Genomic DNA, 26,236 nt, shown 5'->3' on the forward strand with positions numbered 1-26,236 from the left:
AAGAGACGGTGCTTTCTCTTCAAGTTCTTCCGTACGTTGCATAGTTAAACTTCAAACTTGAGGTAATAGACATAACGTATCGATAGACAGCCGCACGCGCCTGGTACATACAAGTACAGTACATGGTCGATGCATCGGTTATGGAGAACCGTAAACTTGCGATCTAAAAATATTGGCGTTAGTCACACAAATTCATGATCGATACTTCAATTATTCATCATTATTACTTCTATAATTATTATCAAATTTCCAAGGAGGACTGCATGGCGCTGATCCTTCGCGGCAACCAAACGTTATACCGTCTCATTATCGTCGTGGACTCCGATAATTCAACCGGCGCAATGTGGATTATGGACGCCAACCGTCCATGTACTCGAAAAATAACTGGGAAAAATGTCGGAGGGTAAAAAGCTAGAAGTAAATTGTCTAACGGTAGACTACTCCGGTATTTCCAGAACGAAGCGTATACGTACGCGCGATCCATCCGATGTGAAAAGATATATGCACGCGTTAGACGGAGCCTTTCATCGCTTTCTAGATCACACTCACACCGTTCGCTCAAGTTCTTAATAAGACTTGACTCTTGGAACCGGTAATTTGAGGAAAAAATTCGTAACACCGACACTGCGGACGGGTCATCGATGACATCATGAAAAAAGGAAAGGAATGAATAACAAGAACGATTTATCGATATCGCGATCACTGCAATTCAATCATCGAATTACACTTTTTCGACTGTATCTCGGATTTACGGATCCGAACTTTACCCTCGATCCCCGGAGGGGCTGACCTTTCAGGCCTTTTCCCTTGACTGACGACGATGAGTCAATGAATCAATTCACATATATTATTATGCACGTCTCGTATACGTACACATCTTGGACCAGGAAGATGAGACTCAAGGTTGTCTCTCGCCTCGCGACTCGCTTCTGCAACAGGTTCAACCTGTCTATACGTTAAGTTTTGACTACTTCGATACTCGACGACCGCGTAACAAGTTACCGGTCTTTTTGATATAATTTCACTCGTTCGTGTATTTTTTTTTCCGAACGGGCGTCGCCTGTACGTCCGCTAATTATCGGTAACGATAAAATAACGAGTCGTGTCCGATGATCGGCAAAAAAATGTGTAGTTAAGTAAAATTATTTCAGAAGAGTGCAAAGTGAGCGTTGAAATACCATTGTACTCGCTTCGTTTGCGTTGATTGTTTAAGAGATGATGGTAAAAAAATTTTATCCTTAAACGTGTAAACTTGAAGTTGATTTTTTTTTTTTTTATTTTTTTTATTCTATACCTGCAGAATGCTCTCTGTCTACATGAGTTAAACGAAGATAGACCCCGTTTCATTTCTGATATATTAACGGGATGGAATCCTGAGAAGAGGGCCTAGCAGTTCGCGGCAGGGGTCCGAGGGGGTGGAGGGGGCAAGTGGCGTACATATATAGGAGGGAGCCCCCTGGGCGGGGGGCCCAGTACCGTTCAAAGATGCGAGCTGTTGGGATGCTGCGAACGGGGTTCATTCTCGTCTTCCTTATCATTGCCTACGCCAGTGAGTACCGGATATTTCTTGACATCGTATTGAACATGTAGTATAATATTTGCAGGAAATTGATCATTGAACTGAAAAATGAAAAAAAAAAAAAAAAATCATAGTCATAATCCGGTGCAATACAACGATCAGTGCAATGGTATTTCGAAAATAACGCGAATCAGTGACTATTACGTAGTGTGAAGTGAAGTACCCGAGACGAAATTTTTACCGCTCATTATTTCCGTGTATGCTTTATTTGGGAACGAACGTCTTGTAATTTTAGTTGTATGATTAGTTAAAATTTGCTGAAGATTCAAATGTTTGAGGAGGGAAAGTTTCGTTGGATATTGGTGAACGATTGAAAAAAAAAAAGAGTTTCGAACGGAGTTTTGTAAAATTGGATATTTTTGCACAGGCACCCTCCCTCTTCAGTTTTTGCCAGCAATTCCTGGGTACGTTCCGGTCTACATACGAAACGGCGATGAACCCTTGGAGAACATTAACCTTGCTCTAGCTGAGGCGTTTGCTGAGCACTCATCTTCTCAGGTAAATCGAATATTTGCTCGGTCTTTGGAGAAGGCGACTTCGAGCGATATTTTGTCGTAAAAATAAACGAGGCTTTGCGAATCTCGTCGGTGGTTGAGATTCAATATTTTACGTTTGTAGATTCTCAAGGAATCTCACGTAGCATTAGAAGCCCAGCAACATGTCGACAACGAGCAAATTCCGGGGTCCGATCGGGGGCCGCAGAAATCGGCGGAGAGTAAACTTGAGGGGTCCGATCCCGACGGAAACGCGGCAGAGAAAAACGGAGACGTAAACGTTGAGACGTTGCCCTCAGTCGAAGATGTTACGCCCGTGCAACGCAGGGAAACAGACCGACCAATTAACGTTCAAAAGAAATCCGAAGCGGTCACGTTGGAGGTCAACAGGTCCAAAATACCTCAACTACTCACGGAACGGGAGGATCAACAAATCCTCAATGCTGAAGCTCACAACGAAGAATCGAAGCCCGATACATCTCCCTCGCAGGAGGATGCAGCTGTGGTGAGTCAAAGCTATCTCTGATAAATTCTCGGAAAATCAACGATCGAAAAAAAACCCCCCCCCCACCCAAAAAAAGAATAGAAAGGTGAACATGATTTACCCTTGACGAGAGAAAAATTATTCCCAGGTCAACAACAGCGTTCCGGCCGCACAAGAGGAAGAGGACTCTAATAAAGTGGGGGCGAGTGACGTTGAGAAATCGGAATTCAAACCGAATGAAATCGTCGATCCCAATCCCAACTATCCGGAGCTTCCGGCTGAGATTCCTCAGCAACACAACAGTCAGGATTTCGGATCGTTGAACGAAGGACATCAGGATGCCACTGCGTCTTCGACGATAGGTTCGCCAGAGGAAATTAGCGACGCGCCGTTGAGTCAGGATGAATCTTCGAGCACGTCTAGCGAAAGCGAAGAAAGTTCGGAAAATAGCAGCGATAGTGTTAGCAGCGATTCAGAGTCCAATGAATCCGAGTGACGAATTTAAAGGTGATAATGAAAGCGCCAGCTCAGCGATGGAGGAATTTAAACTTGACAGATTAGCTCGATTCTCGTCGATTCCGAGTCAATACGATGGGAAGTCGACTGATCGATGTTGATATTAGGTAAACTAAAGATACTGTTATTTATTTTAGGAAACGGAAAGCAATACTTTGAATAATAAAACTGAATCGTTGTTTCCAAATCCCTCTTTTTATAGAAAAAAAGAAACATAAAATAATAATAAAACGAAAATGTTTAAAAATTAATATTCTTTTACCTCTAAACTGCCGTTTACATTTATATGAATATACTCATTAATTACACGTACACTATTGTATGGTTTAAGTGCTAATAGTACATTATGCCCGTGGGGGCAGAACATAAATTCAATTACAAATTAATGATCAATTGCACGATATCATTAAAGTGCCGTTGCCCGTACGTTGTAGCTAAAATTCGAACTTGAACTTGACGATTAATTAGAGTCGATAGGAAATATATTATTCCGCTGCACGAAGAGAAAAAATAAGTGCTTTTAAAAATGGAATTTTTAATTCGAAAATATTTATTATCACTCGTATCGTCAATCTTCTTTCCAGACAACTTTTATCCTTTACATTTTCTGTCGATTCTGTTGCCTTTTTTGAGATCAGGATGAGGGAGCGACTGCTCAGTCAGTGGTTCATCACGTCTTTCTGACCCCATAAGTCTCTTCTCCTTTTCGCTGTATCAAAGTAACCGGAATGACACTCGCCACAGAATTTTGAACGTCTTTAGTCTCATCATCGATCGCTAAACGTTGAAAAGTAGCCTCGTCGACGGCAACGTCCAGGTGGTACCTGTAATCCTGCAAGAATCTCTCGCTGGATAATATAAACTGTCGAGAATCAAGTTTACAAATATACGCCGGTACCATTTTGTCTACAGCTGGTATGAAGACGTCCTCGATGGGATGACAGTGAAACTTTCTTGATTGAATCTCCGATTTCGGATGCCCATTACTCGGAACCGGAGCGATTTCTTTTTCAGAAAGATCTCTCGCTTTCTCTATTTCTGGTAATTCTGGTGATGCCGTAGTTTGATAAAAATTCAAGCCAGATTGCTGCAGATGTGCGATATTCGCCAATCGTAAATTCAAAAGCTTCGACAAAGCGGCGATAGCACTTGCATCCAGAGCGGATAAACGACTGTCAAGAAATTCGTATGTATCCTTGGTATGAAAATCCTCAGGCGTCATTGATCGAAAATTTTCTCCTCCAACACAATCCGTTTCTACCGAACAGGGATAAAGAGCCTTCGAATATACTAGTGATGTAAACGAAAGTATGACCGAGAAAATGCCAATGGAAACGACGAATTTTGCAAACATCTTCTCCAGCGCGATTGATTCAACAATTTTAGACTTTAATGTACGTGATTCTCTTGTGCAACGTGACAATGAGTCGTGTCAAATCTCAAGCAAGACGCAGCACCTACTGACCGCATCGCATGTAAAGTTGGATACGTATACGGTCATCGTGCTATGCGTTCAGGTGCTGGGTTGCAAAGTGCGATGCCCGCATTATCTGCCCACACTCCATGCATGTGCACACATACATGCGAAGGTATATATCATCGGTGTGCCGTGGCTTATCTTGTGTTTGAATAGCGCGTGAACGCCTAGTGATATGTATCGAACCCTGGGTCAGTTGAAATCGCTGGAGACATCCCATTCCACCATTGCATTTTCAGGCCCACAGATGAATTTATTGCTCTGCCCTTCTGGGGATGTATCCTATTCTGAATAGTTGACACGGTACCAAAATTTTGTAATAATTGAAGGTTTGTGCTAACAATCTTCATGCAGAAGAAGCAAATGAATTACTTGACTGAAAAAATCCATTCAAACCGAATATAATAATGAGGTAACAAAGTTTTGTAATACCCACAGCTTAATGCTACTAGACTTTTTTCACGAAACTACTTCCATTCAAATCATACGTTGACAATCCATTCAATTTTTCAAATATGTCAGCGAAATGATACGATGTATGGTTTTTCAACTGAGCCGAAAATTGCTGAATCAAAAAAACCTTGAACGATTCGTCTTCGATTTTCTTCAAAATTTGGGTCGGAATTGGACATTTTTTTCTCTTAAGGTTTCCTATAGTTTTCTGAAATATTTTGATCTCAGGAATCCGAATGCACAAGTTAAATTGATCTATTTGCAAAATTGACCGAGTTATCCCCATTTTTTCGCATTTTTTGGCATAAAGTTGAGGATATCTCGAAGGGAAAAATTCGTAGCTCAATTTGGCCAACGGATTCGTGTTCCTGAGGTCAAAATACGTAAGAAAAGTGCCATACGATCAATTTTAAAAAATAAAAATTTTTGGCCAAAATCTGAGATTTTTCCAAGGGGTACCCCTTACGATTTTTTCAAATTTTGGCCAAAAATTTTTATTTTTCAAAATTGATCGTATGGCACTTTTCTAATGTTTTTTGACCTCAGGAACACGAATCCGTTGTCCAAATTGAGCTACGATTTTTTCCCTTCGAGATATCCTCAACTTTATGCCAAAAAATGCGAAAAAATTGGAATAACTCGATCAATTTTGCAGATAGATCAATTTTTCTTCCGGATTCGGATTCCTGAGCTTGAATTACATTAAGATAGTCTAAAAAATCAATTTTTTATTTTTGACCCCAAAAAGCTGAAAATTGGCGATAACTCGGTCAATTTTATAGATAGATCAATTTAACTTTCAGATTCGTGCTCTTCGGGTCAAAATACATAAAAAAAAGTGTCTTTCGGTCGATTTTAAACATAATTTATTTATGACCCAAAAATCGAAAACATCCAAAAGGAAAAAAAATCAAAAATGTTCTTTATTTGGGTCCATTTCTATTCTCATGTATTTGGATCTCAGGAATCCGAATTCACAAGTCAAATTAATGTAGCTCCAAAATTAATCGAGTTATCACCAATTTTTCACTCTTCAGATTTTCAAGATCGGATATAGTATTCTCCATAATCGCTATATAGTTGGCAGATAACTCGATTATTTCGATAGATGGATCAATATAGTTGGCAGATTCAGAATATTGCTCTCAACAAATAAAGCCAATGCAATAATGTGATGAATTGTTGCGCGTATAATGCATTTGTCAGGGAAAAGCGTCCGTTCAAAATTTCGTTTACATATCGAAATTGAGATTCGAGGTTTCGTGCGGTAGTCGAGTAGTCGAGTATCGCGAACGGCGGTCCTGCGCTGTGTATAATGTAAATTGTCTGCTGTCAAAAATCATCATGTGTGCGGCCTTTGGATAAATAATACGCTTATTGTGGTTATACCTATGAATTATTGGATTTACAGAGTAACTTAATTGTGTGTTCCATCAGTAGAGCGTTTCATACGGGTTATTCTGAGACGAAAACTATTTTATAGATACGCGTGACTTAGGTACTTACTTCGTTGGTTTATTTAATTAACCTTACCTTTAAACCTAAAATAGATCAGTGTCAATCACCCCCGCGAGCTGAAATATTCTCGTCGAATTTTCTCAATTTTATTGCCATTTTCTCCAACGCCCTTAATTCTTCGAATGATTCGGAAATAACATGACTTAACCTCACCTAACCTTGAAATACAATATGTTGAGACCCTATATGGCAGTAATTTAAATGAAACTGCTATTTAAAATATCTTTCTTTTATTTTAGTCGACAAGACAAGCTTCGATACCAACAATGGCTGGGCAACAACATCCATTTCCCTCGGGCTTCCCTTCTGCCCAGCAGGCAGCGATGCGGACCCAATTCGGAGGTGGCCAAATGGTTCCTGGGCTCATGGGAGCTCAGCAGGGTGAGCAATATATTACCAACTTTATGCTTGTATAAAATTCTATTTCTTTATTAATCTGCAAAGTTACATTTATCTATGAAATCGGTTTTACATTTCAGGCATGGTGAGTCCCCAGCAATTCGGTGTAGGTGTTGGAGTTGGAGTAGGTGTAGGAGTTGGCGGTGTTTCTTCAAATTCAATGGGAATGCCAAGTGCTCAACAAGTGCTGGCCCAGCAGCAGCAACAGCAGCAATCCGTTGCTATGCAGCAGCAAATACAGCAAATGCAGCAGCAGCAGTTACAGTTACAACAGCAGCAAGCTGCTCTTGCCCAACAAAATAATCAAGGTGGAAGCCAAGCTACAACACCTCAAACTCCAGTACCACCGACACAACCACCAGCCCAGCAACAGCAGCAAAACAAAGAATTTAATACAGCTAGTTTATGTAGGTTTGGCCAAGAAACTGTACAGGATATTGTTAGCCGCACCCTCGAAGTCTTCCAAACGCTCAAAGTTATACAGCCACCTAACGGTGAGTCAAGTCTCATGTAAATTAAAAATATATCTGTGCTTCACGTTTCGTGCTTATTCAATGGAAGATTTCGTTGATTGAATCTCAACTGGTTCCATGTTTTCTGTTTCACAGGCACAGCACAAGGTGCTAATATAGCCAATGACAAAAAGTCAAAGGTCATAGAGCAGATTAGAATGCTGAAACTACTATTCAAACGGTTACGATTGATTTACGAGAAGTGTAATGAGAACTGTCAAATACCTGGAATGGAGTACACTCACATAGAAAGTTTAATCCCATTAAAAGAAGAATGGGACATGAAATCCGATGAAAAAAAGACGTCCGAATCATATCGACTGGCATGCGAAGAAAGCAAAGAAATAATGGAGGTTTGGATTAAATTTTATTCTCCTTGATTTCAGTCGCGGTAATGTACCCAGTACATTGAGTAGCCGACTTGAAATTTTTTGATTAATGGAAAATTTCATAGTATCACTCACGTAGAATTCATGTATTGCAGCAAGTTGTGTTGAAGAATCGACATCTAAAGGAAATAATCGACCATCTGAGGCGGATAATTTCGGAAATAAACACGATGTTAACGATGCGACGTTCCTAGTATGTAAATTAATGCATTGCAATGAAAGATTAATTATTGTATTGTAGCTTTAAGGTTTCGTGTAATAATAAAGTAAATATTTTATAAAAACTTCTTCATTCTTCTGTCTATTTTCAATCTTAGTCTGTACATTGTATAAAAATTATCCTCAACTTTGTCCATAGTAATACAGCTTATGTTTGTTGTATGTTGTCTATCTCAAAAGAAATCACATCCGTTGCTCTCAGGATAGCTTCAGGAACTTTGCCGGAAGGGGTTTCTAAGTTTCTGGTGAATATCTCCAAGCAATCAATATCGCATCCGCGAAATTCTGCTTTAACTTTTGTGTTCTCATACAACTGAAATGACGCTTCTTTGCCTACAAAAACATTTCGAACCAATAATCAGCGATAATAAATACAAATCTCATTAACAGGCGATAATCACATAATCGTCAAATCGAATTACACGTACCAATGACCCCACTTATCACGCGTAAGAATCGTTCACGCAGAAAGGTTCTGGCTTCCTGCTTTTCCGGTGTGGAAAAATCATGATTAACACTGCTTTCAGATATTTTCAGCTCGGCTTCATCGCTTCCAACCATTACAGCTTCTTAGAGTAACTCTTTAAACTTTGGATTACGTTTTGAAATGTTTGATTGATCTGCTGACAGCAGGCTGAACGCTTCACGTGCTTTTCGGGATTGTTTATTTGACGCAACGGATCAGCTGATAGAAGCGGAAAATACGTCAGTGTTCACCACGTACGCATGCGTTCAAATATGATCACGCCGCGGTCGTTTTCGAATTTTGTACAGCGACAACTCTCAATAGCAAATAATGATTTTCATAATGCTTTCCTGTACTGTTTGAATACATGACTTTGATGGAAGTATCGTCCACAGTCAGCATCACGGTTGCAAGTTTGAGCACAATCTCAAGTTTGCGTAACATAAATGTATCTTGACGCATCAATTCACGCCAAATGGATTCAACCATGAAAAGATTGTAAAAAATACTATGAACACGCTATAAACCTCATTCGGAAATAATAAAGTTTTGCTGATGTTCACTCGAAGCGATAATTGTGCTGATAATTTCACGGTTATCGGTTTTTTCAGGGTATACTTTCTCTAGAAATGAGGGTGCCTGGTGCCCGCATATATACGCTTGAAGGTTTGACCAGGTTTGCCATAGAATGATAGAAATACCGTTCATTTTCGTACGGACCATCAATCATTCAACTCATAGAATGTTCGCAACCGCATTTCTTGCCTTGTTCGTCTGCACTATTTGCAATAATGGTACGTACAGAAATTCACATTCAGTCAGTTCAATTTTGTTTCGACTAATTCACAACTTCGTATAATATTTCAGCAGTAGAATGCTTCACTGTCAGGCGTCCAATTTTTAGTCCGGACGTTGCCTTAAGAACAGAAACGGCAAAAAATTTTACGATACTGAAGAGAATCGACGATGTAGCGATTGAGAACCAGCCTGTGCCATTTTCAATTCTTCGAGATGCGGATCGAATTGTTATTTCGAAAAAAAACGTGACAGACCTGGGCGGAAAAAAAGAATCCCAGCATCGCAGACCAAAGTTTTTTGGTCCCCTGAGTTTTCTTGCTGGTCTGGGTGCTGGAAGTTTGGCTTCTGCCAACGCTAACGCTTTCGCGAAACTCTTCAACAGTGCATTTACCCTGCAATTTGGCCCTTCGGGATATTTCGCAGGGTTATACTCGCCTCAGCCGTACGTACCGGTCTCGTATCCCGTGTTTTACCCTGTTCCAACTCCTCTGCATCATAAACCGAACGTGATGAGTGGGATCCCGGTGATTGCACCTCCAGGATTATTTGCAGATTCTGAAACTTCTCAGCAACAGATCTCAAACCTTACAATTAGTACGGGTAAAAATTCGAACAGAACTAATACCGATTCTTCCAACAAAGATCTCGAAGTGGAGAACCAGACGAATGACGAGGTGAGCCCTTTGGTCTTTAAAGCTTTACAATTTATTCGCAGCATCTGAGAGAATGTATTCAATTTGTTTTCTTCCAGGTTGATCCTATAAGTCCAATAATTAGTGACGATGAACCAGAATCGAGGCAAATTTTTGGATCGAGGTCAACGACAACGACAACATCAGCAACGTCGAATACAACGACGACGACATCTAAGCCGATGACTACAACGCCGATGAACACCTCCTCAATCAATGTGACTGTAGCATCCAACGAAACGCTACCAACTGAATTACCTGCAAACACTACCACCGAATCCCCATCATTCCATGGTTATTATTATGGTAGCAATCCGCAATACGTGGGAAACGTGATTTTGACAACGGAAAACCCTGAACAAAGGTACTATGAGGACCACGTTGAAGAAACGTATCCTTTACCTTTCGAAAGAGCCGCAATATTCAATCCTTACCATAACTTTGAGTCGTATTCGAACCCATTCAGTAACTCATTTTCGTCTAATGACCAATTTGCTGATTTTTTAAATACCATTGAGTCCGAACCTTATCGAACGGACGAGCCGATTGATAATCGGTGGAATTCCAATGGATTCAGGCCGATCTTGTAATTGTTAACCAAATTGAAAATCTCCTGTATATTTTGTTTCTATATAGCCATAAATTTACCCTATTTTGTGAATATCCAAAGCATACCTGGTGCTGGGAAAATTTTCATAAGATCTCTTCTACCTTTTGTACATCTAAAAACCAAATCAATAAATCAAATGGTGTATAAATTAATCACGGTAACGGTACACTCACGAAAACTGTGCGTGAATAAATTAATCCACATTCGATTCACCGTTAAGTGAAAAAAAGATACATAACTTGAATGGCTGGCTAATTAAGCGCAGCTGTGCCATTTTCCTTTCGGAAAATTTCTGGTTTTTCGGGATTGTCGCAGAGCACCAACCGAACTCGACCGCAATAAGTTTCTTCAAATTCAGTGCACTACACAAACCAGCGCTGAAAGACAAAGGCGTACATGCGTTGACTACCCTTCATCAAACTTTTCCGATAATATGGATTTGAGGGAAATTCAATAATCCGATTTCTCTGTTCGTAAAACATCATAACAATGTATTCTTTCATCTTTGGCTACGTGTATATATATATTCTGTTAGAACACGATTTTTTCTTTGTATCCATATTGCGAATTTAAAACGCAACTTGGTCCAGAAATTCCAACGAAGACAGAAGATTAATATATAATTTTCTCAAGATAAACATCAAACATTGTGTTGACAAGGTGTCAAGCGAAGGCAATAACTATCGTCTTATATTTATGTTGTCATACCTGATTCAAGGGTTAACGTATTCCTTGATTGTGCTCAGCTAGTCTTAGATGCTCAGAGCTTGTTGCTTCTCATCAGTGATTGATATCCCTGAGTTTGTGCTATTTTCTGACCGTTATAAAAGGAATCCTGACGAACGAAAACTAAAAACTTGACCGACACAAAACCTCTGGTAATTATAAGTCGATATACAATCATCTCACTAGAGGCAGTGGCTCTTTAGTTTCGATAATTCTTGCAGGTCTACGGAGTGCTCCGAGTACACATAAATTCCTGGATTCACAAATCATGTAATTCATTTCAAGGTGAATGGTCGAACAAAGCAGTGCTAGTGATGGCCATGTAGCGAAGAAGTGCGAAACAATTTTATCTTTTTTGACGTCTTGAGTGTTTTTTTAAATTATTTATCATGATATTGAGATCCGTTGGAGAATTATTCATCGTTGTGCTGCTCGCGGTCAACGCTGAAACGATACCATTTTTCAACCCAAGTAAGTTACTTTTGGTAAGGTAAAATGTTTTTCATCGAGCTTATAGAGTCTACAAAATTGCATAGAAGACGGACAAAGATAAGATTTTATTTATTGACGTAAATTGGCGTAAAATCTTTCATCAATGTTTTACAACTAATGAAAATAACAGCGAATTCTGACAAAGATCGAAACCTTTGCAGATAACAGAGGGACCTTCAACGGAGCGTTCTACGATTCCCACCAGTCTCCACAGATCGTCTCCCACTCTCCTCATCGGGTGTCCCTGCAAAGTTCTCAGGGGATATTTTCACCTGTACCGAGTTCATCGAATCGTCAGCCAGTTGCATACATTCCTAATATAAAGAACGTATTTCATAAAAAGGCTGGATCTCACGATCAGCAAACGACCTCTGCCATTACTCTCGGTGAACACATGAGGAACTTTCATCATCAAACTGCCCAAAAGTTTAACCAGTTCGGAAATCGTATCAAAGAATCGGTTGAGCGGTACGAAGACAGTCTCGTTCAAGGGATGCGACCGATAAAAAATCCGTTGCATCGCAGGTTTCGCCTCAAAGAGGTAAATAACAGGCTAAAAGAACCTCTCCGGCATAGAAAAAGACTCATGGACAAACTACGCAGTATGGGGTGGAATGGTAAATTCGTCGGAGTGCCTCACTACACTATGAATGATGACCACAGAATCGTGAAAAAACCTGGAATCAATTACGGCCACCGCTGGCCGAATATCAGACCTGCGATTTACTCGCAATCAATCCCAAGCCTAGCTATACTACCGAACGTTATGCTACATCCGGCTATACCCCTGTCGTTTACCACTTCCGCGGATACCCACGGGGTATCGAACGCCCCCGGAGGTTCGGCTGACTACGTGTTTCCAATTACCTTGTCGACTACGCACACGACAAATGCGACTGTTTTTACGGAGACTCCTACTCTGACAGAAATTACACCGGCAATGATACCGGCTGAGATCATTGACGATAAGATAGATCGAAATGACGAACCGACACTGCCAACAAAATCGAATGATGTCACAGCAACGTCTTTATTAATTTTGGATGCAGAATCTCGGATTAAAGAGGAAGGCGTTGACAGCACGACTGACGTGGAAACAAGTACACCAATCACTTCTTTTGCAAATATTACAATTTCGATTATTGCTGAAACGGAAACTACTACCGGTGGTGGATCAACTTTTCCATCTGTGACTGCGAATGAAGACGGTTTAACGGGGCCTTCCGGTGGTTGGGTTGCAACAGAAGAAACTACCTTGACTACATCAGAGTCTGAGAAAACTACCGCGCTTCCTAGCAAACTAATGACAATCGACTGTGAGACAATATCTGTGACCGATGATATTCCTCCAGAGCCAACAGCCATGAATATAACTACGCTTATGGAAAATCAAGATGATTTGGTATCGTTTTCGACAACCACAACTAAAACAACTCCCATGATGAATGAGGGATTGTCCATTTTTGATTCAGACCATGGTGGTCCCATGATTGAAATCGAAACGACTACGGCAAATACTTCAACGATGTTTTCTATGGAATTAACAGATGCTACGGCTACAGACGCGATGTCAAAGATTGATGGGGAAACTACCATAGCAATCCCGTCAACGATTCCAAACAGAGCACAGAGCACAGACGGAGTCTTCGTAAGTGTAGAGAATCCAGAGTTTAACGCCACGACAAAAAATGAGGAGGTGACGACGGAAACCGTATCGACGTCACCCTTTGCGATTTCGACGGAATCGTCTTCGCCTATGGATACAATGCCAACGACAATTAGCAAAGAATCTACAAAAGTCACATCGACATGGTCCACGATTATTTCGGCGGACATGACATCGACGACACGAAAACTCCCCACAGCAACAAGTCCTGGATTTACTGAGGCAATGACCACTGAAACTATGACGTTGGAACCTTTTAATACGACGACCGAATCATTTGCGACCGTGGAAACGCAAACAATATCTACGACTGACAGTTTCGAATTTGAGAGCACAACTATCGGTGAAGAAACAACGAAACAAAGCGATCCGACAATTCCTACGACACCTCCTACTGATATAACTACAACTGAGGGATATCCTGGATCAGCAGATCCGAGTGTTAACGCTACAACGATCATTGGCCAGACAACTACAGAAATCCTGTCGACGTTGCCTACTATGATATTTCCGACGACAGCATCAGAAGCGAACCCCACAACGATCCAAGTTGAAACCACGGCGATAGATGCCAAAGTCGATGCAACAACGATGACTGATAGGGTGTCAACTGGAATACCAGCGACATTGCCCATCGACAATTCAACCGAAATATCTACGAACCAATGGATGTCTGTAACGACAGCTTCAGAACCTGCAAGTACAACGATTTATGGAGATGTTACTACGTTGTCTCCCGCGGTTTCAGTGGATAGTTTTACAACAAAGAATACTCCATCCAACGACATAATATCCGAATATATTCCCACTACGATCGGTGAGGATCTGACTGCGGAATCCGTGTCAATCGCTCATTCTACAAACCTTCCGGAGTTCAATACAACAACAGAGGCCACATCCACAACGACTCATGGAGAAATTGATACAACGACGGTCAATGAAAAGACTACTGTCCAAATGTTGACTTTCTCCCCGACATTGCCCACAACAATTTCAACCGGAATATCTACAACCACGGAACCAATTACTACAATAACTAATTCAGCACCCAACGGAACAACGATCGATACAGAAACTACTACGACAACAGCAGGGATTTCTACCACGATTGATTTGGAATCAAACGTTGCAACGACCACAGAAATTCCATGGACGTTGCCTTTCCAGATTTTCGCTGACAGTACGAAGACAACGGAGACAACATCGACAAGCACAGCTTCAGAAGTTCGTAGCACTACGATCGACGAGATGTCGACAACGGAATCACGTGTTCCAACGATTCCGTTTACAAATCCAACAGAGTCTACCACGATAACGGATGCAATTTCCACGATGGCAGATCCGGAACCAACGAACACCGTCTCAACAATCAACGAGAAAACCGTCACACACAACGTTTCAACGATCCCTGCGACAATTCCAACAGAGGCAACCACGATAACAGAAGAAAATTTCACATCAACGAGGATGGAAACTGTCAGTACAACGAATAACGCAGGAACAACAGCAGAAATAGTTCCAACGTTACCCCCGACCTCGCCAATGTCGGAAAAAGATTCTACAATCACAGATTCAACGATCCACGTAGAGGCAACTATGGAAACAATTTCAATGTCGCATTCTGATATGTTTCCATCCGAAATGTATCCAACACCAGACCCAGAATTCAATGGTACGATGGCCAATAATGAAACGATTACAGATCCTCATTCCACTGTCCCTTTTACATCAACAACCACCTTATCACCAGACGGTGATTCGACTTCGTTGCCCCTTCTAGTTCAAGGATTAGAACCTGAGGTATCCTCGTTCGAGCAGACCGCTGTTACAGGTGCGGAGGTGACCAAATATTCAGAAATTACGAACGAAAGAACGACGAACGACGTCACCTTAACGACCCCATCTACAATTTCAGCTGAGATCACAAATACAGATGAATTATCTACAACTACGGAAAACACTCCAACGCTATCGCTCATGAATTTCACCGTCAACATTCCTTCGCTCTTTATTCCTGCAGATCAGGACACGATTTCAGAAGACATAGAGAATTTTGACTATTTGGAAGTACAAGATGAATCAAAGGACGAATCACTGGGTCGACAATGGGGCGCAATATACGAGCCAATCCCATCACGTTTTGCTCCTCTTCTGACTGCAGAACTAGACGAAAAGACATTGCTATACCTGATTCCGGTGATAATTGATGAGTTGCGTCAAGATAGGTTATCCGTTACCGAAAAGCAGACTTTGAGTCAAGTTTTCGGTGAACTATGGCCACTTTTAGAAGAAGACGCGAAACGGAAACCAGGGGAATATATGAGTAACAAATTAGGATTATTCCTTTTTGAAATAGCGCAACGAATATCAGATGCCGAAGCATCTTCCAGGGTAATGGCCGCTATGAATCTCGGATCGAAGACAAAAAGACACATCGTCCCGAGTTCGCTGCCAAATTTAATAATGAAAAGAAATTCTGTTGTGCCGATGGATCCGTATAAAAGACAAGCTCACCGAAACGAAGAAGCCCTGCATTTCGGAATGGAAAATACGGAGAAGAAGAAGAAATTCCAAGTGAGAAATGCTCTGAAAAATCGAAATTAGGCGAAATATTTCGGTCAAAATGATAATGCTGCAAGATATTTAAACGACGCTATCAAAGAAGGTTCTCGCGTTATAGAACTACTTTTAGATGCCTCCGAACACGAAGCCAAGAGACAAGTTGTCTCGGTTTTTTATCCCAAAAAACGACCACTTGTACTAATTTATGACGTATCATCCAAAGAATCGTAACTCGTTAAAAATCTTTCTACGGTTAAAAATCAAATTGAGAATGAGCCGAATTCATATTTCGTATCAGTATCTGCAATGTCTTTTGTTACGTTGTGATAAATTTCTGAAGAAGATCTTTACTTATTGCACACATCCGATAGTCGGCGTTTCAAAATTAATTTTGTTTTATCACATTCAGACAACGACAGCCAATCGGCATTTTTTCTTCCGTGTTTTAATATTAGCGTTAACGTGACAGCTGTCGTGCTACAATAGAGCGAAGTGGATGCAAGTTATGTTTCTTCTATATAAATTGACACAAGAGTCTATTGGATGCGTTCTGGTATAAATATTATGTAAATATAATTGATAACGAGTACATTTTTTTAAAACGGATACATTGCATCTCGCACCACAATCGTGTTATTAGAGTGGATAATAAATGATCAAAGTTTGAAAAAATAAATAAATACATTTAAAAAAAAAATAATGGAAGTGGAGCGTTGTACTTGTTTGCGAAGAGTTTTTTTCCTTTTTCCCCTGTAGTTCACATGTATATATATATTTGTTTAAACAACTGTTCAACGATTGCACATATGTTAATTAACTGCGCAATTCCGTTCGAACAAAGTTCATATCACGTGAGTTGTTCGTTCGTCGAGAATTTTTGGTATTCATTGAACCACAATATAGAATGTACAACGGTAAGTTCTTGTTTTTTTTTTTTCTATTATCGGATGTAATTAAATCTTGACCGATAAATGTGTCGTTGGAACGGTGCGATATAGAGAATCGGCCAAAGCAGGTCCACTTCTTGATTTAGAACGTAAATATATTCCAGTAGAATCTAGCCAATAAAATCTTAGCGTAGAAAAGAACTTTGAAGGCGTCTTCGGTTTTCTTCGTCAGGGCGAAGTTGTGCTATTTTGAGAAGGCCACACTGCGCGTATTGTGTCTCTCGCGAGACGAAATACATTTCACGAAGTGTGTTAAACAATTTTGTTCTAGAAATTATACGGAAACCGTATAAATTTCAGCTGTGTTACAATTATTTATTGAACACGAGATCCTCGTCGCGTAAAATCGGTAGAACTGAAAGCGGTGTACAAATTAAAAAAAAGAAATTAAAAAAAAAACAGTTTTCGCCTAGTCTGTTGCGATAAAAACTACTATGAGGTAGCTATGGCACAATGTACCCGTATATGAACGATCGACTTCCCATACGGAAGTACTAGTTCCCTTGTTGAATTTTTTTTTCTCTTCTCTATATCTCTATATTTTCTTTTTACCACCGAAATGTAGAGCATGGTCTTCACTTTCTTCTTTTACTCCACCCCGAAGTTCCCCGACGACACGTAGGTATATAGGTACACTGAGACGAGTTCATTATGTTTGTTATAAAGTCCGTTTTCGTTGTTATCACAAAGGTTTTTTTTGTTCGCTTAGTTCAAAGTACTGATACGAACTATAGAAAGATATATTATTATGAGGAGTAGCGGAGGAGGAAAAGTTGAAGAAGTAGGAAGGATGGGAGCGGCGGAGATCAGCGGAGCAGATCATCTGCACCCTCCGAGAGTAGCATTCGGAGATCTTCGGAATCAGATTAGTCGGGAAAGTCCCTTTAAATCTAAATATACTGGGTGTCAGAGTTGAACGCCCTGGAACTTCCGGTCCTTAACTCGCACTCTGTTTCATGGTTTTTCATTCTTTCTTATTCTTTCTCCCTCCATCCCCGGTTTTTTTTCCTCTTTTTTTTTTTAAATCTTTTTTCTCGATTTTTTTTTTTTTGTTCATTTTGTAATTTTCGTTCGCCTATTTCGTGTCTCTTTTTTCCGGAAATTCTATAGCCCTTGAAAGAGCCGGAGGATGCTCGTCGAGAGCGGTGCACGATGCGATTTCCTGTAAACTCACACCGACCAGGAAAGTGACCGGAGGGCGGATGGCAAACCGCATATAGGTATATCGTTGAAATACCCAATATTGTAAAATCAAACAAGACACACGTTTTCTCTTTTTGTCTCCCTTTTTTTTTTTTTACATCTCCAATCAAATGATCAAGTAGGTACTCGAAGTTGAACAAAAATGAATAACAGCAGCAGTTGATGGTCGCGTGTTCCTAGGCAAAGTGAAAACGCTTCGGGAGAATTCTTCTACCAAAGCATCCGTCGAGTGTGTAACACGCACGTGTTCAGAGCGGTTCTGGGGCTCTGGACTCCTCATATGTGGGGTGCGGGATACGGGGTACGAACGATACTTACACCACGGAGCGCATGAGCCATGGAAAACGGACTGTATACGGTTAGGGTATATGAAGAGCCAGAGCAACCAACAGCGAGCAGCAACAGCAACAGCCGCAGCCGCAGCAGCAGCAGCAGCAGCAGCAGCACGTATGGGGGACGGAGGCCGGAGGACAGCTGTGGGGCAGCTGGTAGCGCGTGCCATGAAACCTATGGGGTCTCATGCATGCTACGGACGTGCAGAGCGCGTGAACCACGACGTATACCGTCTACGTCGTAATTTTTGCGCAACATCGAATATCGAAAACGGGGTTGACGTTCGAACGACAAGGGTTGAGTACGCGGGGAAAAGTCTGTAGCCATAGATCGACAGGGGCGCGGGATTAAAAAGTTCTAAAAAAGTTTCACGGGGTGACTATGCGACGCACGTATAGAAATGGTTGATTTTTTGGGACTCGAGGGCGACTGCGATCGACCCTTGTTCAGAGGAGGAATGCGATTCCAAGGATTGGCGTCTTCCATGTCCTTGGTGTTCGAGTCTTCTGGTTCTCTGTTACTACCGGGGTCTCCTTGGGAACCCTCAACATCTGTTGCCAGCTTGAATAATAATTGGAACAGCTGATATCTTTGTATATCGATGCAAGTTAGCTCAACTCGTTTTTCTTTCTTTCTTTCTTCCGACTCCACAGGTTATCATTTCGTTGATCGGCATTAAAACGAAATGAAAAACTTCACTCGAAGCGATGCATTTTTTAGTTTTCCATTCGAACGGCGTGGTGCGTGAGGCAGGTGCGAACGTTGCTCGAAAGACCGTCGACTCTGATCGTGTAATAGAAAAACGGGAGTTGACAGTCAATTGGTCAAGGTTGAAAACGCGCGAATAAACATTGCCTGTGTTCGATGCGGCGCACGCGAAGATCGATGGATGAACACGATCTCCCGATTTGTAGCATCGCGTTGTAAAAAATACCGCCGACAATTTTTGCCTCATTTCGATCGTTTCGGTACGTGAGTCGAAGCGGGAGTTTCGGTAGGTACCCCGAGGAGATAGATCGTGCAGAGAGAATATAAAATATATGTTTATCGTAGATGAAGAGGGCTGTAGGTTGTGTTGAAGAGGCGACTCAAGCGGTCTAGGAGTGGGGCTGGCAAGTCGCCGCTGCAGGGGGAGGGATTGGCAGTTTGGATTGGAGACCAGAATCATTGGCGTAGTTGACGATGGGAATTTTCATTTTAATTGATTCACTCCGGTGAAAAATAGGCTCATATATTTCGATATGCGGAATTAATCTTAACGCTCGAATAACATCGGCGTTAAGAGTGTGCGAAAATTAGGGGGGGTGCTACGTGCACTCGATAAATTAGTCGTCGGCGTCGGTAAGAATTTAAGAAACGAGATGATCTCGTGTGTGTCGGTTTAAGGCGTACGACTAAATATCCGTACGTCACGCAACAGGAATAACAATCCACTTTAGACACTTATTCCGTTGAAATTTTTCCAACAGTTGGCTTGGCAACGTGAGACTATTAATAACATCGCCAAAATCAGATGGAGCAGTCCAACGAATGACAAAAGAGTGAACTGCAAAGGCCGAATCGTTTTTACTTCTGTGGTAGATCGTCGCTCCTGAAACTGCGTTCGAGAATCTCACGCGGTATATTACGATCGGGGGAAAAACAAGCGTCCAATCCAACCGAATCTAACGATATCAGACGAGCTCCCCGGGGTTTTTAAATTTCCAAGACCCGCCTAAATTCAGTTATAGTTACGCCGCTGCTTCAGTCGCGCAGTCCTCGTCGTACCGAACGAGCTAGCTCGCCAGAAAATTGTCCGCACTCGCACGTGGACGCTCGACCGTGTCGCGCGTTGTTGTTTGTTGCACGTATCACTCCTTAAATCCTCGTGTAAATCGGCCGATCAGCCGGACTCGGATTATTATAGTTAATTATAATTCGGCACGTTTTTGTCAAAAAAAATCGAAAAGTTTCAAGTTTCTATTATTAATATTAATATTATTATTATATTATTATTGCTATTGTTATTTATTGTTGTTTATTCGTGATCTCGAGAGCATATCAACTCCTCGTTGTTTTGTGTGGGATTAACAAATCTGCAGTTTTTTCGAACCAAAAAAAAAAAGAAAAAAAGGTGAGTCCGTCATTGACGACGCGTGTGATGACATTAGGTATCCCTTCGATCCATTCGATTATCCTCCTCGTTATCCTCTCGACGATTGATTCTCATCACCTACAATTTTGTCTCCACTTTGTTGTTCGTACAAATTTCTATTGTGGACACAATGTTGCTCGGTGTAAGAGAAAGGTCAGAAACCTTGAATCAAGTCCTCGTGTGACTCGCTGAAGGAATTATCCCTTTAAAGCTCCACACTGCGCGCGAACTCTTGCGAATTCCAAACCGATAATTGTAACTTAATCATTCGTTCGACCTTGGTTAATCTTAGGGTCTGACGGTTCTTGTTTTGTTATTGCAAAAGCAATTGATCGGACATCGACTCGTCGTTACGCGACTGTAGATCTCACCCTTGTGAAAAGTTTTTCCGCCAAAAATGTATTGCTACGTGAATATTGCTACACGCTGTCCTATTTCTTCGAGCAACAATTAGCGAAAATAATTAATTTTCGCTCGTGTATACCGGCGAAACGAGTTGTCGGTAGTTACAACGTGCATCGATGTGAGGAGGCGTGCAATCTGCAATCCGCTAAGTAGCGCGTGGTTCATCGTTGATCGAGAATCGAACGATCGAAAACGGTTTGAGTTGGATCGGGTGGTTGTCGAAGACTTGTGAAATTTTCAACGGTCATCGAAGATTTTCGAAGGCACTCGTAGTTAGCCTTGATTGTATAAATAGTGTTAGTTTCTCGGCACACTACCAATCGGGCGCACCGGCAACATCATTTCCACCGTCTAGATACAGCGGCAACAACTTCCAAACATCTGTTCCTTCGTCTGTCTCGTTTCATTCGGCCTCGCATTTCGCTCATTCACCATACCGTGTGTACCTACCACCGATCTTCTCCGATTTCGTTGACTGTACGAAGAAGAAAAAGGGAGGAAAAAAAAAAAAACAAACAGAGCGAAAGAAAAATCGCGATCGTCCGGTTCTTGTGGAGTGCAGTGCCGATCTGCACGGGGACTTCTCTCCGGGATAACGATCGAGGTGCGGATCCCCGTTTACATTCACCGTCGAATACCTACCGATGTTACCTATGCCGTGCAATAGTTCGTTTCTTGTCGCATTAACAACAGAAATTCACCGGGGTCTTTATTCGAGTACGGCACAATGTGATTGTACGGTGTACACCGGTTCTGCAGCTGTCGTTCAGGGGATTCGAATAGGGTGGATGGACTGCGAAGGGAAGGGCAGGTGAGGGGAGGAGAGAAAGAGAAGGGCAGGGGTAAGGTTCTGGGCCGCAGGGCCCGCGTCGTACCCTTGCCAGAGAACTGGGCCTTTCCCCGGCTATACCGCCACCGACATTACAATAAGACGCTCCGCGCACTCAACCCCGCTACGCATGCTGCGGTGCATTTCGAATATACCTGCAACCGACGAGAGCAGTTCTGGCAGTAACGGAAATTTTCGAAATAAACTTTCGACATTAGCCTACCTAGCGAACTGAAGCTCGGTATGCCCGCCATCGACGAACAAAGAGAATTTTGACGAAACTATATTACTACGTGCCCACCTTTCGTGCTTACGCTAGACCGAAACCACTTCCATTCGATTTAATCGTACGCGTGGTTTTCGAGAATGTAGAAGGTACGCGGTTTAGCTGGATTCGGAGCAAGTCGATCTACGCGAGCTGCAAGGAAACTCCAAATTCGTCCGATTTTCAAAACACAAACCGGGCACATCGACGCGAATATAGTTTACCGATCGATGCAGTTGGCCGCGTTGCAAATTTCCAAACATTTTACCCTACGCTTATACGTTAGCTTCGTGAATTACGTCAGTTATTGTTTACCGCCGTGATATGTGTGTGTTTTATAAACTGCACGCTGCTACGGCGTAGACTCGATAGTAAAATTCCTATTAAATTCATTGGATCGTTTTCGGAGTCGGGATTTTCGTGTACGAGGTGCAGAGAATCAACGCAATATCCGCGTCTCTCCCTTTGCTAATTTTTTTTGTTTTTTTTTCTTCGATACCATCAACGAGAAACTTTTAGAGAAAAAAAGATCAAAAATCAATTAAATGAATTAGACAACTGTAAAGCTCGCGAAGCTGGCGAGTGGATCTACCGGTGTAGAGTCGACAGGCAAAAAAAGAAGGAAGAACCAGAGAGGGAGAAAGAAAGAGAGATATGTATGCTAATCGAGTTTTTACAGCTGCGTATAGGTAAAAATAAAACAAAAAGAGGAAGAGAAAAACGTCTTTGCGATTTTGAGAGATTTGAAACCAGTTGAGTTACACTTGAATTAATAGAAATACCTCAAACTTTCGTTCTTTGAGGTGGAATTCTTTGGAGAAGAGGTATCAGAGATACGCGTTTGACGAAAATTGGGCGCGAATTATTGAGTAATGAGTGAAAATCGGAGGAGCTTGAACGAAAGGGGTATGTAACGAACTTCGTTGTACGTACGCGAGGGGCACGTGCAGTGCTAAATATAGATACAGAATTTACCTACTAACTCGGTAAAATTATTGACCGAACGTTACCCTTTTCGATTAACTCACGATTTCAGTTTTGGACAATTATTTTCACTCATCGTACTCGAGAAAAATCGACGCCTGATACTCAACGCGATTCGATGTATAATTTATGACAATATAGTCGGATCGAGTGATTATTAATGGAGAGTCTCGCGTCGAAAAAAACTTCCGATAAAAAAATTTAACCCCCGTAAGCTCGATAAGAAATGTACTAAAAAGATGGGATTTTTTTTCCAAAAATTTGTTGCAGAAATCATTCCACGCCACACGCCCTAAAGTCTGTGATATTAAATAAAATACCGTAGATAAGAAGAATTCAGAAGTCGGAGAACCCGAAGGAAATAAAAAGAAGAATAGACGGGCGGGGAGGATAATATTTTGTGAATTCTGTCTCAAAAAGCCTTCAAAATTTTGAGAATGTTGATGCCCGGAGCAGCTGGCCTGGGTGCCGTGGGTGCGGTGGGGGCTCCAGGGCCGGACGAATTGGTATCGGGATTGGGTGCTTTAGCCGGAGTAACGCCACAGCAAAAAGACACAACCTGGACGAAACTTTTCGTCGGGGGCCTTCCCTACCACACGACGGATAAAAGCTTAAGGGAACACTTCAACGTTTACGGGGATATCGAAGAGGCGGTCGTCATCACGGACAGACAGACGGGGAAAAGCAGAGGATATGGCTTTGTGAGTATCGAGAAGTAGAAATTTTCTTGCCCACGTAGTGAATCTTTTTTTATAACCAGTCGCCGAAAGTACACCAACCATACGCCTCGTCGTGATTCATTATGAATGAAAAGTAATCGAACCGAATCAATATTATCGACGTTCGGTGGATGTCATACCTACTCGTGTTCCGACTAACATCCTGTTCATCCTCGTGGTTTGAGTTTCGAGCGTATTGACATCATCTAAAATGGTCACATTTACGGCTTCGTTCGGTCTGAGATTTAACACGAGAGCTATTACCCGTACATAATCCATAATATCCGTAAAATCCACTATTAGGTTGTTTTGTGTTTTCACTCAGCAAGATATGCGACACGGCGACGGGGTAATTTAATTCTTTGTGACAATTGTCACACGCAAATAAAATGCCACGAGCTCCGCAATTTATGCATGTGATTTTCTCTTATAGAAACTTTGTGCGATGTAACACGCCATGAATTGCATTAATGCATAACATAAATTCGCGTTATACAACTTAGTAATAGCCTCATCACGCGATATGAGAATGAGATAAGGCCGCAATATTGTATCATATGTGAATAATACGAAAAATTTCAATTAACGCCACGTGTATATACGAAGTATACACACAACGTGCACGATGATATACTTATGTGTATAATCGATTCACCTAAATGTTCCGCTGGATAATGACCGCAAATTGGAATTTAATTGCGGCATTGCAACTCGGGGAAAAGCGGTCAATTTTGTTCATTCTCACTACCGAGAAAGAGCATTTTCGTTTCTGGCATCGATTTTGCGTCGTGTATATAGACACCTGAAAATGAAGTCTTAAACGTATCGCCGTTCAAAAGTTCACAACTTTGACGTACATGTAAGGTGGTAAATTCACAGTTGCTTATTTATGTACATACAAAACCCACTTCTCTCTCTATTCTTTCCGTTATGGATAATAAGCCTTTTTTACTTCACTCTTATCGGCGAACCTCAAGTCCGCTATCACGTGGATGATATGTTAATAAATTCTACCCCATTTTTCGCTTCGTTCGCTAATTTTTTTTTTTTTTTTTTTCTTCCTCCATTCCTCACGCACGTTAATTCTCACGATTAGTCCGACGCGGAAAGAATCGGCGTGTGAATTTTGATATCGTAACGCTCTAAGACATGCCGCTTTTCAGATTAGAAAATATGTAGTTAAACCGCGCAACGTATCCGTGCGATCTGGATTCTCTTTCAACCGATGTCTTTCGAAGAAATTTTCGCTCTGCATCGAACCCGTCACATCCCTGACGGCGTTTACTTCGGCAAATAATTTATTCGATCGAAAAATTATATTCCATCAATTTTCATTTCAATTTATCTTGGAGCTGGATAGAATATACATAATAATCGCTAGACGAGCGATTGACTGATGTGAAAATGTTGTTCCTACGTAGGTAATAATGGGCGACAGACCGGCAGCAGAGCGAGCCTGCAAGGATCCAAACCCCATAATCGATGGAAGGAAAGCAAACGTCAACCTGGCAATCCTCGGCGCGAAGCCAAGGGGTAACCTTCAAGCGAGTGAGTCGATTAATTTATCAAGCAACGAGAACCAATGTGAAAAGAAAGCAAAGAGAATGAATCGAATCTTTGAGCACATCGTGTTACGTGCAACTATATGGCAAACTGAATAGTAAATCGACCAAGTAATCGATAACGTCGCTCGTTCAAATTATCCGAGTACTCATCTAATTGTTGTATAAACATTGATCATGCTTTCAAATTTTTTTTTCCTTTTCTATCGCACCTCATTTATCATCAGCCCACCTTACAATTAGGGGCTACCCGCGTACGCTGCGAGCTTTTTTTAAACGATGCAAGGTCTGAACTACGCCGAAAAAAACGGTGTTCAATTTTTTACCAAAAATGTAAAAATCAGAAGGTAGGTACAGGAATAGTGCAGGAGATACAGGAAATTGAATGGAATCGCTTGGGAAAAATCTCATCTTTCAAAAGTTATAGATTTCTCGACAGTTGAAGTGAAAGGCGGGAAATAACGAATTGCATCGCGCACGTCACGTCTACTACGGATCGGTTTTCGATTAGCAATCGGGGGGAAAAAAAATATCGCGTCTCTTCTTTTCGACCGCTCGTTATGTTACGTTTCCACTGCGTAAACCCATCGCCCTTGCGACCGTGTTATCGATCCGATCGATTTTTTAGCGCAAGACATTTACCAACTACACAGCCATATATATATGGGACTCCGGTTAGAAAGCTCGGGGACTCGATAGACTCGTTAAATAATTGACAAGTACGCGAAACGTAAAATTGACGTCATCATATTTTCCCGCGTCGAAGCGGTATCCTTCGTATAATAAGCACCGGTATGCTGTCC

At 41.5% G+C, this 26,236-nt stretch overlaps 5 protein-coding genes across 5 annotated transcripts; 4 read left to right on the top strand and 1 right to left on the bottom strand.

Moving 5' to 3' along the window:
- Positions 1–1,391: 1,391 nt before the first annotated feature.
- Positions 1,392–3,324, top strand: LOC105685966. The gene is made up of 4 exons (XM_012400475.3): positions 1,392–1,549; positions 1,947–2,077; positions 2,198–2,578; positions 2,706–3,324. Exons 1-4 carry the CDS (start codon positions 1,486–1,488, stop codon positions 3,051–3,053), a joined length of 924 nt encoding a protein of 307 aa, XP_012255898.2. The 5' UTR covers positions 1,392–1,485; the 3' UTR covers positions 3,054–3,324.
- A 2,968-nt stretch (positions 3,325–6,292) lies between these two features.
- LOC105685997 (mediator of RNA polymerase II transcription subunit 30) lies at positions 6,293–8,105 on the top strand. The gene is made up of 5 exons (XM_012400521.3): positions 6,293–6,501; positions 6,761–6,902; positions 7,001–7,414; positions 7,529–7,785; positions 7,917–8,105. The coding sequence occupies exons 2-5, from the start codon at positions 6,788–6,790 to the stop codon at positions 8,013–8,015; spliced, it is 885 nt and encodes a 294-aa protein (XP_012255944.2). The 5' UTR covers positions 6,293–6,501; positions 6,761–6,787; the 3' UTR covers positions 8,016–8,105.
- A 1-nt stretch (position 8,106) lies between these two features.
- Positions 8,107–8,729, bottom strand: LOC105686000 (gem-associated protein 7-like). Its single transcript, XM_012400522.3, has 2 exons — positions 8,469–8,729; positions 8,107–8,373 (listed from the first exon to the last, which is right to left on the bottom strand). Exons 1-2 carry the CDS (start codon positions 8,599–8,601, stop codon positions 8,189–8,191), a joined length of 318 nt encoding a protein of 105 aa, XP_012255945.2. The 5' UTR covers positions 8,602–8,729; the 3' UTR covers positions 8,107–8,188.
- A 104-nt stretch (positions 8,730–8,833) lies between these two features.
- LOC125502221 lies at positions 8,834–11,138 on the top strand. Its single transcript, XM_048660141.1, has 3 exons — positions 8,834–9,300; positions 9,374–9,978; positions 10,056–11,138. Exons 1-3 carry the CDS (start codon positions 9,195–9,197, stop codon positions 10,584–10,586), a joined length of 1,242 nt encoding a protein of 413 aa, XP_048516098.1. The 5' UTR covers positions 8,834–9,194; the 3' UTR covers positions 10,587–11,138.
- A 420-nt stretch (positions 11,139–11,558) lies between these two features.
- Positions 11,559–23,514, top strand: LOC105686119 (mucin-5AC-like). Its single transcript, XM_012400741.3, has 3 exons — positions 11,559–11,803; positions 11,986–19,529; positions 23,423–23,514. Exons 1-2 carry the CDS (start codon positions 11,722–11,724, stop codon positions 16,092–16,094), a joined length of 4,191 nt encoding a protein of 1,396 aa, XP_012256164.2. The 5' UTR covers positions 11,559–11,721; the 3' UTR covers positions 16,095–19,529; positions 23,423–23,514.
- The last annotated feature ends 2,722 nt before the right edge of the window (positions 23,515–26,236 follow it).

Source organism: Athalia rosae, chromosome 1 (genome assembly GCF_917208135.1).
Source record: "Athalia rosae chromosome 1, iyAthRosa1.1, whole genome shotgun sequence".
Lineage (NCBI taxonomy): Eukaryota > Metazoa > Arthropoda > Insecta > Hymenoptera > Athaliidae > Athalia > Athalia rosae.

What these genes read in the sequence shown, in the direction of transcription:
- LOC105685997 (XM_012400521.3), top strand. Translation starts at nt 6,788, where the DNA reads ATGGCTGGGCAACAACATCCATTTCCCTCGGGCTTCCCTTCTGCCCAG. An exon ending in GCTCATGGGAGCTCAGCAGG is followed by an intron (nt 6,903 to 7,000) that starts GTGAGCAATATA and finishes TTTACATTTCAG; the next exon opens with GCATGGTGAGTCCCCAGCAA. An exon ending in AAAGCAAAGAAATAATGGAG is followed by an intron (nt 7,786 to 7,916) that starts GTTTGGATTAAA and finishes CATGTATTGCAG; the next exon opens with CAAGTTGTGTTGAAGAATCG.
- LOC105685966 (XM_012400475.3), top strand. Translation starts at nt 1,486, where the DNA reads ATGCGAGCTGTTGGGATGCTGCGAACGGGGTTCATTCTCGTCTTCCTT. An exon ending in CCTTATCATTGCCTACGCCA is followed by an intron (nt 1,550 to 1,946) that starts GTGAGTACCGGA and finishes ATTTTTGCACAG; the next exon opens with GCACCCTCCCTCTTCAGTTT. An exon ending in CGCAGGAGGATGCAGCTGTG is followed by an intron (nt 2,579 to 2,705) that starts GTGAGTCAAAGC and finishes AATTATTCCCAG; the next exon opens with GTCAACAACAGCGTTCCGGC.
- LOC125502221 (XM_048660141.1), top strand. Translation starts at nt 9,195, where the DNA reads ATGATAGAAATACCGTTCATTTTCGTACGGACCATCAATCATTCAACT. An exon ending in CTGCACTATTTGCAATAATG is followed by an intron (nt 9,301 to 9,373) that starts GTACGTACAGAA and finishes ATAATATTTCAG; the next exon opens with CAGTAGAATGCTTCACTGTC. An exon ending in AGAACCAGACGAATGACGAG is followed by an intron (nt 9,979 to 10,055) that starts GTGAGCCCTTTG and finishes GTTTTCTTCCAG; the next exon opens with GTTGATCCTATAAGTCCAAT.
- LOC105686000 (XM_012400522.3), bottom strand. Translation starts at nt 8,601, where the DNA reads ATGGTTGGAAGCGATGAAGCCGAGCTGAAAATATCTGAAAGCAGTGTT. An exon ending in CGTGATAAGTGGGGTCATTG is followed by an intron (nt 8,374 to 8,468) that starts GTACGTGTAATT and finishes ATGTTTTTGTAG; the next exon opens with GCAAAGAAGCGTCATTTCAG.
- LOC105686119 (XM_012400741.3), top strand. Translation starts at nt 11,722, where the DNA reads ATGATATTGAGATCCGTTGGAGAATTATTCATCGTTGTGCTGCTCGCG. An exon ending in GATACCATTTTTCAACCCAA is followed by an intron (nt 11,804 to 11,985) that starts GTAAGTTACTTT and finishes AAACCTTTGCAG; the next exon opens with ATAACAGAGGGACCTTCAAC.